The sequence below is a fragment of the Amphiura filiformis genome, chromosome 3 (assembly GCF_039555335.1).
Source record: "Amphiura filiformis chromosome 3, Afil_fr2py, whole genome shotgun sequence".
In the NCBI taxonomy this organism is placed as follows: Eukaryota; Metazoa; Echinodermata; class Ophiuroidea; order Amphilepidida; family Amphiuridae; genus Amphiura; species Amphiura filiformis.
In genome coordinates this window covers 31,010,596-31,028,744 of record NC_092630.1, presented here as the reverse complement: position 1 = coordinate 31,028,744, position 18,149 = coordinate 31,010,596, and the positions used below count along the sequence as shown (strand labels likewise).

Below are 18,149 nucleotides of genomic sequence, written 5' to 3'. Positions count from 1 at the left end.
ACAGAGTTTCTATTCTATACACATTATTACGATTTGCGCATGCTCAGTACTCCATATGATGTTGCTATTCATGACAAGAAAATTCGATTTGTTGTCAGGTAAAACCCAGGTTTTGTTTCCAGTACACTAACTTGAAATGCAATACACTAATTAGCGGCGATTACTGTTAGCTGTGGATATATTTTACTGCATTTTATCCGTAACGATTTTAAATCGTTCATCAAAATTGTGATATATTTAACTGTTTGAGAATTACAATTATATAAAGGAACACGTTTAGCCCATTCAGCTAAGTTCAAGTGCTTGTATAGAATATTAAATCACAGGTCTATAACACAATGCATATGTAAACTTTCTTTATCTGTGTCAATAATAGAATATTGATTTCAATAGAATTGAATACATTTTGAATTTGTACTTTACCACTGAGCGATCTAGCGATCGCTTTCAAGCCAATCAGATAGGACTCCTTTTCTTGCGTTCGGTGAAATACCAATCGCCCGTCGCTCACCAACGGAGTATGGAAAAAATATTTATAATACAGGGTGTTGTTTATATTTTGCCTAAAAATGAAGGCAAATTGTCATTAGGTATTTTTTTTTAAAGGAGGATTTCGTGATCCTAGCATCCTCTTTTTATGACATTTTTCAGTACATATCCACGAAAAAAGCCTATTCCCAAAATTTCAGTTGATTCCGATTTTGCGCTTGCGAGTTATGCATGATTATGTGTATTACACTGCTCCATAGACAATGCGTTGTAATTTCGTTCTGGTGCACCAGAACGAATTTCACGATATCTTTGCAAAACGAATTAATCTGCAAGAAATATTTTGTACATAAACATTATGTAGCCAGAGGTTTCCAGTGATATAAAAATCTCAACTTTTTTTGAGAAAAGTGGGGGATGAGGCTGTGGATCACGAAATGCCCCTTTAAATGAGAAATTTGGCAAAAAACAAAGAAAACAGCAGCATTGACGAAGTTGAAGCCGCAGCTAATTTCTCAACTTAAGTGGAGAATATGGAAAAGTTAGACCCACTTTCGTGCCAAAAAAGATTTGACCAGTCAGCTGTGCTATGAGTATGCATATATCGGCTGATTCGTCGACCTATTTCAGGGCAAAATGTCACCCTGTTCCCCTTATCCAATCAAAACAAGTTTTATATCACAAGAATCCTTAGCTCAAGACGTGTTCTTATAAAAAGTCCCGTCACTTTAATCATGTTAATTGGCTGTTACATTTAACGCGAGTAGCCCCCGAAAAAATGACAAATTAGCACATTTTCCATTATGACGGCACAGAAATTTGAGCGAAATAATAAGTTTTAAAGTTAAAAAGGTGCTTTGCTATTGTGACAAGCATAAATTGCGTAGCCTACAAATTTGGTATTTTACACTAGGCCTATTTTGGCCCATGATCGGGAGCTATCGGGGTAAATTTAGGGAAACGGGCTCCTTTCCCCTTTTCTTTCCTTTGCCTTCCCCGATTTTATATTTTTATTTTTAAATGGAGACTAATAAGGAAAAAATACTTTCGCTTTATATTCCGGAATTTCCTACTTTAATCACCTGGAACTCTTCCACCGGCTCTTCCATGTATATACATACATGTTGTATAAAAATTATTGCTATAGGCCTATATCAAACTCATTGAAACGCCTGCTTCTTACAAATGCAACATTTTAGATCATCTCCAAATGAGTGCATTAGCTTGTATTCGTAGTCTTCCAAACAAATAATGAAGCCCAATGTTCAAGTAGGCCTACTGTACTTTGTACTTGACACTGACGTATTTTGAATGCGGAACATAAATAGTACAAATACTATTAATTAAACTGACAATGAAACAATAACAAAATGTATAGTCTACTCCGTGGCTCCTTTTGGAAATTCATACTTTAATAATCAACTCATCACACTACTACAACTTCAGAACGGGAACCGGCCCGGGGGGCACTCTCACTTAAGGAGCGGGTTACGCGTATGTCGGGCCGTTAAGACCCCCTTTGGCACCGCTGTCACTAGACCCCATATTTTTTTATGATCACATGCTCTGTCACACAAAGACCCTTTTCATTTGGCTCTATCACACAAAGACCCTTAAAGGAAGGTGACCTAATATATTTGTAAAATCAAATTCTTTAAAACATACGTATAACATAAAATGTCATCCCTTTCAAGCACTCATGCAAAAAGAAAATGTAAATGTTTTTTTGTAAATGTGACTAATTCCTAATAATGATAATCATCATGATCATGTAATATATTGATTTCAAGTGAAAGGCCCTATTTTACTCATAAACATATTGAAATTAGAAGTTCCAACTCAGTGTATTTCCCAAGATATCATCAAAAAACTGCCGAATTAGTCAAAACTATGGCAGAGGATGATTTAAGCACTTCCCAGCAAGTCTTGCGGTTAGCACAGCTGTGTGAGTGAACATGACACCACTGCCCGCCCACTGCATACACAAGTGCATGGTTAAATTTGAATTTGGACAGATATATTTACAATAAAAACACCTTCAAAAAGTTGGTCGATTTCACATTTTATGTTATCTACAGAAGGTGTGAATTATCCTTCATGCATACATCACTTTATATCTAAAATCGACCAAGTAATAATGACACACGGGCAATTTTAAAACAACATCTTTTGCACAAAGTTCAATGGGATTTGAAAAGTAAAGTGGCAGTTGAAACTCTAGTGATAACACTTTTACAGTGCATGATGGGGCTTCCTTAAATCATCCTCTGAAACTATGGTATACCATAGTTTTGACTAATTCGGCAGTTTTTTGATGATTTCTTCGGAAATACACCGATTTGGAACGCCAAATTTCAATATGTTTATGAGAAAAATATGAGCTTTCTTCTGATACCAAAATTTTGATGAGGTAAAGTGGGGGATGAGATTTTCAATCAGGTTACCCACCTTTAATATCTCCATTTGAACAGCAACGAGTCATCTATCACTGATTTTGTTATCATACTTCTTTTGAAATAACAAAGCTATTTAGAACTAGAAATTCAATTTTCGAGGCCCTCACCCAAAGACCCCATTTTAAAAAAGGTCGTATTCTTAGGGGCTGTGCAATAATTATGAGCCAGGGGGCAGGAAATTTTTTGGCGAGCCGAAGGGGAGGGGGGCAAGCAATTTTTGGCAAGCCAAGAGGAGGTAAGTGATTTAGGCACACATTCATGGGGCGCCTTGAAATAAAACGCTCTAAAAAGGTTTAGGAAAACAGTACGGAAACGCTTTTAAAAATAATAGCTAATAATTATGCAAATTTTCATGCTCGCTGCACTCGCAACATGTATCTAGACCATTAAAGGTTGGTAAATTGGCATCCCAAAAATTTGGCATGAGCAAGGGGTGGGGCAAAGAATTTTGGCAGGCCGGGCGGGCCGAGAGGGGGCGGCCAAGCGATTTTGGCGAGCCGTTTGGAAATTTTACCCCCTCCCCCGGGCTCATAATTATTGCATTGAGCCCCTTACCCGATGCCCACGAATTTAGATCCAACGGTCCGTCTGTCACCCAATTTAATGACCCCCATTATACCCTCACCGAATGCCCCTTATTCATACAGCAGTTACTGTCCGTTTTCCTATACACAATACACAGTGCTCTCACCATTGACGCGCGACCTTTACAAATAGTGTTAGAAGTATAGGCATTTGCCTAGTTAACAGCACTGTGTGAAAAATAACCGGCCAATAGTTAAAGTATTCTCCAAACTTCTAGCAAATATATTTCTCTAACATGACCTAAAATTACAGCTAGGTTAGATGTTCAGAAATAGTCGCACTTTGGTAAAATATGAGTGAGGGCAAGGCATAGCTAGCCAACTCCCCGTGTTAATTGAATGGAGATTTGACCGAAAATATTGGTAACGGACCGCTCACTTCTGAAGGATGCCACAAAAAACGGTACAAGCTACATTTAAAGTATTCTCTGAAATTCTAGAAAATATAGTTTTGTAACATGTCCTAAATTTTTAGCTAATTTAGGTGTTTGGAAGTAGTCGCACTTTTGTGTTTTAGGAAGGATATGTAAACGACAGATAACACCAAAAAATATGAGGAAATTATTTCCAAACCGTGTTAAGTCAACAATCATTATGTTGCTCATTTTCAAGAATGCTGGTTAACAATAAGCAGTCCATCGTCTCATTTCGTGAACAAAGGCCCACATACCATTGTTACCTTTCGTTTCCTTTATAATCGGTTACCCAACTGAAACTATAATACCAGCTCAATGCGATACCGCACAGGTAAAGCAGAAACATGTGTACAACCAGAGAAGATCTAATTTAATCAGTTGAGCTGTTTTCAATTAGTGTTATCTTGGTTTAATAGCTTTTAATGAGGTTTAAGTCCTGCAAAGGTCGTGGTGAAATCTACTGTAGACATGACTGCATCATGTGTGAAAGTGCCAGCCCTACACCTATAGCTACCTATATCCATTTCATATTGAAGTGCCCCCCGGAACCGCAGGGCAGAGCTGATGGGGAGTGTTGTACTGATTCCCGGGGTTGTATTTTATGGAATGACACAGGCCGGGGGGCATAGGATAATTATTTATATACCAAAAAGGGAATGCAAAGCAGTCTACCTGGTCGATGATATTGCGCACTGGGTGAACTTCAATGGAGCCAGTGCCGAAATCGGGCCTAATTCTGTAACTGGGTCTATAATAGTAGCCTATACTCAGTATTCAGGTAGCTGTGGTGCAAACCGACAGTTTCTGGTATTCAAAATGGCAGACTCTGTGGACGTAGGACGAAAGGGTATGTAATTTAACGAATTTGATAGTCAAATAAATATGGGAGAATACGACATATTTCGTGCATATGCTGAGCAGAGCAAAATTAGATTGGATTTCTTTTAGAATACCCTACCACTGTAGATTTTCAATGGGTGTCTTTTATGAACGATACACATACACTGTGAATGTAAAAAATGGTAGGGTATTCTAAAAGATAGCCATTAGATTTTTATTTAATTAGCTTTAATTGACGTTAATGAGATCTGTGACTGGGATAAGTATTGAATCCAGTGGCAATTACGCATGACCATTACGTCAAAGGATTAGATGTAGCACAAAATGACACCAAAGTGCCTATATGGTGCATGGTGTTTGTGTACCCTATCTACAAAAGTGAAGACACATCAGCAATCATTTAGCATATAATACTATCTATACAAAGCATTTATTATATAGCTTTAGCATCCATGAGTATCTGTATATAGGAAGCCTTAGCCTGTGATTTAATGTGTATTTTATGTAACAGAGCTGTTTCGCGATCCAGCAGTTCCTGGACCAACTACAGTCGAATTATCAGGTTTGGCAACACGTCTGAACTATACGGTGAGCGACGACGAGCTAAAACAATGTCACTCGTTAATAACCGATGCTCTTCAAGCCTTTGACCGTGTGGATCATCTTGTGGAACCATCTCTACCAGTGAAATATGCACGGACACCGGGATATACGCCTTCTGCTGACGAAAACCCCTACAATGCTTGGTGAGTTACATAATTTTAGGGGTTTGTTGCCATGATAGTCTACTGCCATTATTATCATATGGTGAGTCTTGTCTATTACCATTTTGCTCTATACCCAGACCCATACCCAGACTTTTTTCGTGGTGGTGGTGGTGGGGGGGGGGGATTTCACAAATGAAGACCTTTTCAAGAGAAATATTCATTACTGTTCAAAAGTATACCTTTATCTCTGCAACTGATTTTTGGATCTTATTTAACAAATTTCACTGAAAGTTCATGATTTCGGGTATATTTATCAAAATATTTGACAATTTTTGGCCTAATTTATAGATATTTTCTACAGACAAAGCAGACCTTTTGCAGCTCTAGGGTGGTTGCGTCGCACAACTTAGTCTAATAATCACCTAGTCCAATGTTGTCTAATAGTATTTGGTCCAATGACAGATAGTCTAATAACCACTTGGTCTAATATCTTCTAATAGCCATTAATAACCGTTTGGTCTATTATACCCATCTGGTCTACCATTTATAAGTTTACTAACTATTTGGTCTATAATGCCCGTTCGTCTATAGACCTTTTTCCCTCTATCCCACAATGCACTATTCCAGGGGGGTATGACGTAGTTCATCAACCTCATAGATCGTGTGCATCCGATGGTCTTTGCCAGTCCTTTGCAATTATTTTGTCTTAATATGGGCATACGTATTCCATATATGCGGATTATCGTAAAGGCCATCGATGTTACTAATTATGCAATTATTGAATACACGAGTGATGCAGTTACGGAGCGATGCAGAACATCTGTGTAAGAGATTTTGTGTTCGTTTTATTTTCAACTCCGAAAAAAAAAGTGAAACGGACGCCGGTAAAATATCACTGCGTGTCCCGTCATAGTTTTTCACCATTAGGTCTATAAAATGTATGCAAAGTTAGGTTTCAATAACAGGAAACTTTTTGGGTGAATACACCATGTCCATAAGGCATAGAAATGTTGTTTTTTGCTCCCGAAAGGTATTAGTGACCGTGGCGCCATTATCATCATTATCGGGGATTCCTTTTTTGTGATGAAGGCACCAATCGAAATGTCCGTATTCCAGAATGTGATGAACATAACTCTGTACTCCCCCGGGGAGATGATGTATTTTGCGACACTCATACCCCCCTGGAATAGTGCATGATGGGAAAGAGGGAAAAAGGTCTATTTGCCAATTCCCAAGGTTCTGGTAGTCTAAATGACTTTTCAGGTAAATGGGTACAAGACGAAATGGTCATTATACGGACCTATTGGTTATTTAGACCAGATGGATATTAGACCAAATGGTGAATATACAAAATGGTTATATTGGACGTATAATGATTATATACCAGGGTATACCATGGTATTAAACCAAAATATGGCAGTATAGACATGATAGACCAAATGACAAATACCCATTTTACTTTTTAGAGCCGCATCGCAGGGCCTCTACTTTCAACTGGGAATCCTTAAACCAGTAGTCCAGTAGCCGCCGCAGTAAAGGACGTTTAATATTTACGCTGGGAAAAAATCGGCAAAAAAACATTTAAAACTTAACATACCCCCTTCATGATTAAATAATCAGATTCCACCCTCAAGAGACAAGATACTCATTTATTTATATTCCCCCTTCAAATCCCCCTGGCGTATACTTGTTTTTCAAGAAAAGTCAGATACTTCAGTGATGTCGATGATACCTGGTGATGAATCGATGACGATGATGATTATGATGGTGATAAATCAATGACATGAATGACGATAAAGATGACGCAGGCGGCAACAACAACGACGATGATGATGATGAAGATGACTACGGCCAACGACGACGATGAAGAAGAACTTTATGTGAAAACAACCCATAACCATAATAACATGCTTGGGTCAGAGGTTCTTAGGCAAATTTAATTAAAATCGACTTAAACATCTGATCTGACCCAAGTAGTGTTGGGGAAAGGAATGTACATAAGAAAGTAGATTCAGTCTTAACCAATCAGGTGACGGACCCACCTGATTAAGAAGCCAGATAGTGATGATTTGCAAAGTAAATTATAATAATTATTTCACCATTTTGTGCCCCAGGAGCCGCAAATCAACCATTAAAGGCGCCGAAAGTGGTAAATTATTTGGTAAGAAGATCGCAGTAAAGGATAATATCATGGTAGCTGGTGTGCCAATGATGAATGGATACCTGAAATCGACGCCTCTGTAGTGACGAGACTATTAGATGCTGGTAAGTGAACGTTTCAGGCCTGTTCCCAGGGTTTTCCAGGCCAGTACCCAGGAATTTTACGTTGCTCAGCTCAATACAACACCGTACTATTAGATGCTGGTAAGTGAACATTTCAGGCCTGTACCCAGGGTTTTCCAGGCCAATACCCAGGATTTTTACGTTGCTCAGCTCAATACAACACCGTATTATTAGATGCTGGTAAGTGAACATTTCAGGCCTGTACCCAGGGTTTTCCAGGCCAGTACCCAGGAATTTTACGTTGCTCAGCTCAATACAACACCGTACTATTAGATGCTGGTAAGTGAACATTTCAGGCCTGTACCCAGGGTTTTCCAGGCCAGTACCCAGGAATTTTACGTTGCTCAGCTCAATACAACACCGTACTATTAGATGCTGGTAAGTGAACATTTCAGGCCTGTACCCAGGGTTTTCCAGGCCAATACCCAGGATTTTTACGTTGCTCAGCTCAATACAACACCGTACTATTAGATGCTGGTAAGTGAACGTTTCAGGCCTGTACCCAGGGTTTCCAGGCCAGTGCCCAGGGTTTTTACGTTGCTCAGCTCAATACAACACCGTACTATTAGATGCTGGTAAGTGAACGTTTCAGGCCTGTACCCAGGGTTTCCAGGCCAGTACCCAGGATGTTTTACGTTGTTCAGCTCAATACAACACCGTATTATTATTCCGCACTGAGTCACATTTCCACATTTCATTCTTCCGCAATACCGTAGGTTGGTTGTCTTGTACAACTAATCTTCTGATCATGTAGTCATGGTAGTGGTCCAGTTTTGGCCCGGGTTTTGGCCCAATTTCCCCACTGAGATCAGACCCAGAGGCCATACACTTCTGACCATACTGCGATACTTCCGAATCCTCATAATCCAGAAAGGGTGCGAGAACCGCCCTAGCTTTGCGAGGGAGGCGGAATTTACAACATGTGGACCTCCCCCTCCCAGAAAAGGAATGCTTACATGCAAGAAGTGAAGTTCATCCACTAATAGACTTTTTTCAGCTATTTTGAACATATCGAACATTGTCACACTTTCATTGAAACCTCTTCCAGGTACACTGTGAAACCGGTCGGTCTTGCAGAAAGAAGCCAGTTTTGAGGCACGTTTTTTAGCTAATCACAAAGTCACGTCTCTATACAAAACAACATGTTAAAATGTCACGTCTCCATACAAGACACTCTTACTCATGATTTCATGCAAGACACTTCATGCAATGCAAGACACTTCTTTGAAGCCAGTTTTGAAATATGACTTGCTGGACATACCGGACATGTCTCTGTATCTTAGATTTGTTTTGTTTCTATTTTCTTTGATTTCTATTGATGAAGACGGGTCTGCTGCCAAGACATAAGGTTTATAGTATATGCTGACATCCTTTACAGTTAATATCAAAATATTATGAACGAGCTTGGAAGTAAGCGAAAGTGAATAAACCATACACTCTGTATAATTTTGAATATTTCAGGAGCCACCATTGTCGGCAAAGCAGCTTGCGAACATTTATGTTTCTCTGGCTATAGTTCTTCAGGTGCATATGGTCCGGTCCATAACTACTATGACCAAACACGAACAGCTGGGGGATCTAGCTCTGGCAGTTCAGTTTTGGTAATGTATTTTAAAACTGACAAATAAATTAGAAATCTTTTATAAACTGATTGCATTGGATCTGTTCGTTTGTTTGGACAAAAAGAATCTTTTCAGAGCCATCATTACACCTCTAATAGAAGCAATAAATTAATCACACAAACACGCAAATAAACAAACACGATTGAGAAAACAATCGTCATAAACATAATTAGTGTTCAACATAATTTGAATTGCAAGCCCCCAGAAAAGTTTGTCTCATTTTGTGCAAGAAGTTATGTGCTATGCTTGTTATTTTTAGCAGGCTAAGTGCTGCGCGAGATTTGTGTGGGTGGGGTGGGGTATGTGTGGGATGTGCTTGTTATTTTTAGCCCTCCTTTTTTTGCCGCTGCGCGGCCTGTAAAGAGACCCAGCGCATATGTCTACACGCTATCACATAACTTTTTTTTTGGCCTTACTTATTGCCATTTAGGTAGCGGCTGGTGAAGTCGACATGGCGTTAGGTGGTGACCAAGGTGGCTCAATACGAATACCTGCAAGCTGGAATGCATGTGTCGGGTTCAAACCTACGTGGGGTTTGATACCTATTACAGGAGTTATGTCCATGGAACCAACCCTGGATCATGTGGGACCGATTTCCCGCACAGTTCGTGATTGTGCGCTAATGTTAAAGGTTAGAACGCATTATTCTTATTTGGGCAATTAGGTCTATTTAAGTAAAGAACCTGCGTAGTAAATACATCAAAAAACATATAGCTGCGGTATGATACCAAACTGCATGTGTAAAACAATATCGGAATAATGATTAAATGGAATTTGGTACGATGGGTATCAATCAACCATGTCAACCATGCAGAGATGCCTCTTATCGATCAATGCCTACCACCACATCATTCAACTACTTCAACTGCGGAGCAGGCGACTACAAAGTTTCTCTAAGCACCGCGAACCATAGCTATTGAGGCAATAAATCGTTACTGGTATCCCAAACAGCTTATGTATATGATAGGCCTAAGTTAGATAAGTTGTGATTTGTCCCCCAGATCTCCTTTGCATGCATGCGATGAGTATAATCTTCCCGGATAATCTTCCTCAGGATGTGTCCGAGGAAGCGAAGTTGACGCTGCCTTACTAGTTGAAGAGAGGCTGAGTGTCAGTCATAGCATAGATCCGTTCGTTGCATTGCTCATAGTCAAGGCGCTTGTTGTTGAGCATAATCCTGTTGCATGATGCGGCGAATGCATATATCTTATTTTCCATGTCACGAGATACACAGGATTCCCACCATAAAAAAAGAACAGTTACGCAGGTTTTTGTTGAAACGCCTGATTTTGGTTGCGATGAAGATCTTCTCCAAATGTGCTCTAACTTCCAAAAGCAATCCAAACAAGTGCTTTCCGCCTGGTTGTAGGTCACTAGTACTGGAAGCCGTCATTGATCTCAGATATTTGAAGTTGGATACATCAGAAGTTGCGCTTGATAGGTTCTCCATACACTTGAAGTGGTGTCTGTGTCTGTTAGTTGCAGTTGACTGTCATGCACTCAGTTTTGTATACCAGCTGATGATATAAAGACCTAGATGTACTGCTGCGCCTGCTGTTCTGATCAGTTGTGTCTGCGTGTGCTCTTGATGGAAGATTCAAGCAAAGCAATGTTGTCCGGTAAAATCCAGATCATTTATAATCTTGGTTGGATATCAACTTGTCTGACGTAGGTGTGTTACTACACCAGAGTCGGTAGCCTCGGTTGCATTCGTCATCAGGTAGTCTATAAGTACAATGAACAAGAATGGGACTAGAACATCTCACTGCAGGTGGATAATGAGCTGTTGCCATCCACCATAACAGTACTCTTGCATTTGTTATAAAGTACAACTATAGCATTGACAATGGCTATAATGGAGTATTGTAGTGGCGGTGTATTGAAAACACAACAATCAATCCTGTTCATTGAATCAAAAGCCTTCATAAAGTCGATAAAATGAGATGGTGAGGGGATTTGGGGGAAGTTGATAAGCTCTGCAAGATTCGATGATTGTGCTAAGGATGTGGATTTTCTGTTGGGCAGAATCCGGCTGGTTCTTCCTTATTTAATATGGGATCTATATGGTCTCTAATTCTCATCAACATATCTTGTTATTATATATGCTTTTCCAGTAATTGACATCTGTGTGATCTTTCTACAATTAGACATAAGGCTGAGGAATCTATTGTCTCGGTCCCAGTCGGGTTGTGTTCCTCCGTCACTTTTGTTTAGTGACCATGGTGACAAAGGGGCACAAATCGGCTGGGACCGAGACCAAGGAATCCATTCTTTGAAATGGAACAATGGTGATCCACTGATTAGGAAGAATAAGTCTTGTGAATACTTCAAGGTGCCGAAAAGTACTCTCTCCTCTCAACAAGTAGTTCCTTGTCACTGGACGGGGTTGATCCATCACGCTTCTTCACCTTTGGGTTAGCTCTTCTGTTACCAAAGATGTTATGGATTTTCCATGTGATGTTATAGCCGCCCTTTTTGTCAGCTTCCTGTAGATCATCCATCTGCTTCCCAGCAAACATTGTGGTATTGGCCCGATATTGGGTTCATTCTGGCTCGAAATGGCTACTATCGGAGAACGAAGGGGCGGTGGAAGAAGAATGGGCGGCAAAAAGAATTCACTTTTTCAAACCACCGAAAAAAATGGGTCAACCTTTTCGGGCTGCTGAGGAAGGTGCGGCAAAATTGAATTATCTTCAGCCCCCCGGGGAAGGAGCGGCCACGGTACGCCACACTGGGTTTGATGGAACAAACTTACTTGAATACAACTGGCCAGACCATAAAAAGCTATAAAATTTCAGGTGAGCGGGACATGTTACGGTATGCAATATTTCGGACCGCGTAATTTGTTTGAATTGGTACCTTTTCAAATTGCATCAAATTCCATTCAATCGTCAATCATTCTGATCATTCGTTTAGTTTGGGATCAAACTGAAGCTAACAAAATTCTCCGAACTTTCATCAATGATCATGGCTTAAAGTTAAATGTACTCAAAGTTATAGCCACTCACAATAGTGAGGACTTTCACGCCTTAATCCAGTCTTGTTTTTCCCTTCAAGGTTCTTGCTGGGTATGACAATGGATTGGATCATCGTCAACCTCCTAATATTGATGTACCTGAATACAGCAAAGAGGTACCGTTTTTAATTATTTATTATGAAATAAAGTAAATAAGTAGGTGTTTGGTAGACTACCCCTTACATATGTAGATGTTCTCAAGCAGGACACTGGACTACAAGCATCAGACCTGGGAACGGCGATGCAGGACTGGAGGATATGGAAAGCTGTCGTGGTTCGGGAAAACCACCCGAAATAAGCAAGTAAGTAAGCAAGGTGTTTGATTACCAGGGGAAATCGATACATGTTATAAAAACAAACACACAGACAAAATAAAAGGCCTATAAAGCAGAGCAAAACAAAAATAACTGGCCCTAGACGACTTGACCAAATGAAACAATTCATATTGTATTGTAAGACAACCTGATGCACATTATAGTGTATTTCATCTATATTTCAACAGATTGAAGTGGGCAATCTTGATGGCATACGAATTGGGATTCTTAAAGAAGGTTTTGGTCATGGGATATCTGTGAAGGCTATTGATGATATTGTCACCGAAGCAGCTCACAAGTTGGCAACTGTTGGAGCTGAAATAAAAGATGTCTCAATACCATTACACAAACATAGTAAGTGACAAAAGAGCACTTGTGTTTGAGAGAATAACAATCTATTCAACCAGATTAATCCAAAACGTACCTTGGAGCAACCAACGTTGCAGTCAGTACCACTGTACTGACCTTCAGCTGGGTTGTGATGTTATACACCATCGGGTCTCAAGGTGTATAACATCACAACCCAGCTGATGGTCAGTGGTACTGACCGCAACGTTGGTTGCTCCAAGGTACGTTTTGGATTCATCTGGTTGAAGAGATTGAAATTATTCTCTCATTGTATGATTTCCAGATGATTGAGAGTATTCACCACTTGTGTTTGAGTTTTTGAACTACTTGTGGTCAGCGTACATATAAGAACTTGAATTTTTGTTCCGAAATAATGTAATATCTCTCATTGAATATTGACTATTATACATGTACATGGTCACCATAGCGACATGGGTGTTTCTGTTGATCAGCAATAACCTTTTTTTCGTCTTTCATTATATCTATGATAGGCGGTGATATTTGGACTATGATTGGCTTTGAAGGCTGTCATCATGCAATGCGAAATGGATCACGTAAGGGGTTCTTTTATTCTTTTACTTTAACTTGACCTGTAAAGTGTGCTGAGGCTTGTGGATCAACGTCTAGGCGTTGTGCCTGTGCGTAGCGCACTATAAATCACTGCGTTTTTTATTATTATTATTAATTTCTGTATTTATATGACCGATTGACCAAAATGTCACGATAATGAACGACCACCAGAAATTGTCATGACATGTTAAAGGATCACTGAAATATTTTGGCCTAGCGGTGTTTGCACTCAATACTGAGACGAATAAAGCACACACGAAGATCTCAAGGCTTGTTATTAATGAGTGAAATTTTCGCGCCATGCCCATAATTGTTTCAGGATGGTAAAAACGCCCAAATCTTTCGTTTGAATAAAATAAATACCGGTAAATGTTGGCATTGCTTTATTATTGGCCGGAACTCTAAGAACCGCAAGACCTATGGAAATATGCGATTAAATAATAATGATATTTATTACCCGGCATTATTAGGATATCAGTATTTATGTTTTTGGTACATTCTTGAACATTAAACGAAAGTTCTCCCCTTCATTCTAAGTACATGGACTCGGCTACAGGGGATATTATCCCTCCAGCAATATGAAGACATCGGGTGCGGCTTTGAAGAATGACACTAAACATTTGTCGGATACATTCAAGGTATAGTTGGGATATCAGGTGCATTCGGCTACCCGTTCCTGTTTGCACAAATCAATTTTTGAAGTTGAAGAAGACGAAGAAGTAGAAGGCGCAGAAGAAGAGGAGACAGAGATGATGACGAAGAAGATGACGAAGAATAACGAAGTAAGGGATGAAATCAAAACTCGACCGGCGGTTGACCGCCGGTGCCGTCCAGTTCCCATTGTTAAGAACAATAGAAACCGGACGGAACCAACGGTCAACCACCGGTAGAAACCGGACGGAACCAACGGTCAACCACCGGTCGAGTTTTGATTTCATCCTTAAGTAGTAAAAATGGATGTTTCCATGGAGTAAAATATTCATGAGTTAGACTTGTACGCAGTTAATATAAATTTCTAACAATCCGTTTTGTGTAATTTTAAAATCAGTTCATAGCGATAATGTAAGTGAGCTGTTGCTTACTTTATATAATTTGTTTTAGTATGTCATGTTGAGCGGTGCATATCTCAACGATACTTATCATGGGCAATACTATGGACGTGGGCAGAATCTGGGACGACTCTTACGCAAAGCTTACGACGATGCTTTTAAACATCATGATGTACTCATCTTACCAACTGTCCCGTATGGTCCTCCAAAACTACCTAAATCTGGAATGTCATTTAAAGGTATTATAACTTTTCAAACTTTTTATAATAATCAATCATCCTGAATCAACATTTTACATTTATTTCTTGACAGAGTAAGACGAATACACTAATGAATACTTTGACTCGAATGTAGTTTAATGAGTTGTATATTAATATCATCACAATTAGGCTATTTGTTATCTTCTTTGTTACAGAAAGAGTGGACAGTACAATTATTGTTAGTCCAAATAATACCATGGGGTTCAACGTGACTGGCCATCCAGCACTTTCCATCAATGCGGGCTGGGTAGACGAGCTACCAGTGGGTATGATGATCGTAGGAAAACACTGGGATGAAACCACCGTCTTGAAAGTTGCACGCGCACATGAAAAACTTACGGCAAGCAAAATGTGAAAAGGACAGGCTGTTTCTCTTTTGATGATCTTATAAGAAAAAAATGTTGTTATGCCCACAAAAATACCTGTTCCCAAGCAGTTTACAAACCGAACGACAGTTCCCATGCAAGAACCTTATTTTTTGCGAAAAGTGCAGCTCCGAAGACTCTACATTTGACGACCTGAATGGCACCTATTAAAATATCATAGTATTATACCAAATAAACGTTAAAATAAACGTTACGGTTCACCTGTATGAGCGATACAGCCATACTGTTCTGTAAAATTTTGGACACAAATTATGCATGCGAGTATAAAGTATATAAGTTATCAACTGCAGATAGCTCAAATTTAAGTGCCTGTTGGTTGTCGTTTTTTTGTCTGCTGAGATAAAGGGTACATACCACAAAAAAGCTTTCCAGCGACTTTACGTGCTAAATAGTGGTCGCGTTTTGGCCATAAGTACAAGTCACACGTCACACGTGCTAAATAGTGGTCGCGTTTTGGCCATAAGTCGAGTTTACTCTGCGCGAAAAAAAAAATCGGCATTCGGCATTTTTTGTCTGCTGAGATAAAGGGTACATACCAGAAAAAAGCTTTCCAGAGACTTTACGTGCTAAATAGTGGTCGCGTTTTGGTCATAAGTCGAGTTACGTCCAACTTTGAAATATATATTTGATATCATCTTAACTAGAACAAAATTCTGCATAACATTTCTAAAAATGACTACACATTTTAGGTCCGACTAATTTTTGAGAAAATTAGTGCTATATAAAAAGGCCACATCTTCCCGTGTTTACATCCGACTGCTAACCGCGTTCTCACCTCGTTTGTTCATGCGCACATAATCGTAAATATCACTCAAATTTTCGCATTTTCTTTTCAAATTTGTAGAGATCACATTCACAAGTTCTAGTAAAACACGATTTTCAACACTAAAATCGTTAATATTGTACCGATTTTCTAGAATTTTTATGCAAAGTTCAGTGGGACTATAGGCGTGATAAACCGTTACCGTTAGGCGTTAATTTGGGACTATATGAGATTCTAAATGCTAGGCCTATCTTCAGTAGATATATATAGCGAAAAAATCCTAAAACGCGCGCGGTTACTCTGCGCGAATAAAAAAAATCGGCATTCGGCCTTATCCCGCGCTATTAAAAAAAAGGGGGGAGGAGGAAGAGGTGAAAATAGAGAAACAGGCAGATGCGGAAAGTGATGAGTCTGTAATACCGCTTTAAACTTTCTGATCGGGACTGATGTATTAGAAAGAAAAAACTCGCCGCTACATGATGAAGAAAAAATTTAGAGAAAATAATGTAAAACATTACTTCTAGAGTAGAAAGATGCAATGAATCGGGATGAGATTCTAAATGCTATCTTCAGTAGATATAGCGAAAAAATCCTAAAACACGCACGGTTACTCTGCCCGAATTAACAAATCGGCATTCGGCCTATATGCCGCGCTATTAAAAAAAAAGGGGGGGAGGTAAAAATAGAGAAACAGGCAGATGATAATCTCTGCTTTATAAGTGCCGTTTTAAATTTTGGTCTTCGTCATTTTTACATTTCTTTATAGCTCTGCAGTCGGCCCACTGCCGATTTTTCTCTGAGCGCGCAGCCCCGTTCAATGTAGTTTTGCCGTTTCGCCCCGTACTGAATCATCATCTACAACGCGTGCTAGGCAATGTTTTTTTTTTTTTTTTTTTTTTTTTAATGTTATTATTATTATTATTTTTTTTTGCTTGCTATCTTCTGAAGATAGCAATTTTGGTCAGCTTCATCATTTTAACATTTCTTTTTAGCTTTGCATTCCGCCTAGTGCCGATTTTTATACTAAAAGAAAATGTGTCGAGACATGCCGTAATTTGCTCGATTCTGGTGCCGGTGTCTATAGTGCTCCTGCATTGATTTACGTGGTAATATTAAAATTGAAATATCTCAAGAACCGAATAGCGTATGACGCTCAAACAAACTTTGAAATAAAGCTTTTACATTTCTCTATCTGTTTTATGTCATTTTGGTGTTTGTCGGATTCGTGTGATTTTGCTATCAACTGCAGATAGCTCAAATTTAAGTGCCCGTTGGTTGTCGTTTTTGTCTGCTGAGATAAAGGGTACATACCACAAAAAAGCTTTCCATGAGCGACTTTACGTGCTAAATAGTGGTCGCGTTTTGGCCATAAGTCACACGTCACACGTGTTAAATAGTGGTCGCGTTTTGGCCATAAGTCGAGTTTACTCTGCGCGAATAAAAAAAAAATCGGCATTCGGCCTCATCCCGCGCTATTAAAAAAAAAGGGGGAGGAGAAGGAGGTGAAAATAGAGAAACAGGCAGATGCGGAAAGTGATGAGTCTGTAATATCGCTTTAAACTTTCTGATCGGGACTAATGTATTAGAAAGAAACAACTCGCCGCTACATGATGAAGAAAAATTTAGAGAAAATAATGTAAAACATTACTTCTAGAGTAGAAAGATGCAATGAATCGGGATGAGATTCTAAATGCTATCTTCAGTAGATATAGCGAAACAATCCTAAAACGCGCACGGTTACTCTGCCCGAATTAACAAATCGGCATTCGGCCTACATGTATATGCCGCGCTATTAAAAAAAAAAGGGGAGAAGGTAAAATAGAGAAACAGGCAGATGATAATCTCTGCTTTATAAGTGCCGTTTTAAATTTTGGTCTTCGTCATTTTTACATTTCTTTATAGCTCTGCAATCGGCCCACTGCCGATTTTTCTCTGAGCGCGCAGCCCCGTTCAATGTAGTTTTGCCGTTTCGCGCCGTACTGAATCATCATCTACAACGCGTGCTAGGCAATGTTTTTTTGTTTTTGTTTTTTTAATGTTATTATT

At 39.3% G+C, this 18,149-nt stretch overlaps 1 protein-coding gene across 1 annotated transcript; it reads left to right on the top strand.

Moving 5' to 3' along the window:
- The first annotated feature begins 4,761 nt into the window (after positions 1-4,761).
- On the top strand, positions 4,762-15,309 carry LOC140147817 (amidase-like). The gene is given in 12 exon segments (XM_072169564.1): positions 4,762-4,792; positions 5,297-5,531; positions 7,607-7,710; positions 7,713-7,757; positions 9,237-9,376; positions 9,828-10,028; positions 12,455-12,529; positions 12,916-13,081; positions 13,567-13,629; positions 14,348-14,427; positions 14,747-14,933; positions 15,110-15,309. Coding segments are annotated over 12 exon segments (1,527 nt in total).
- Positions 15,310-18,149: the final 2,840 nt, after the last annotated feature.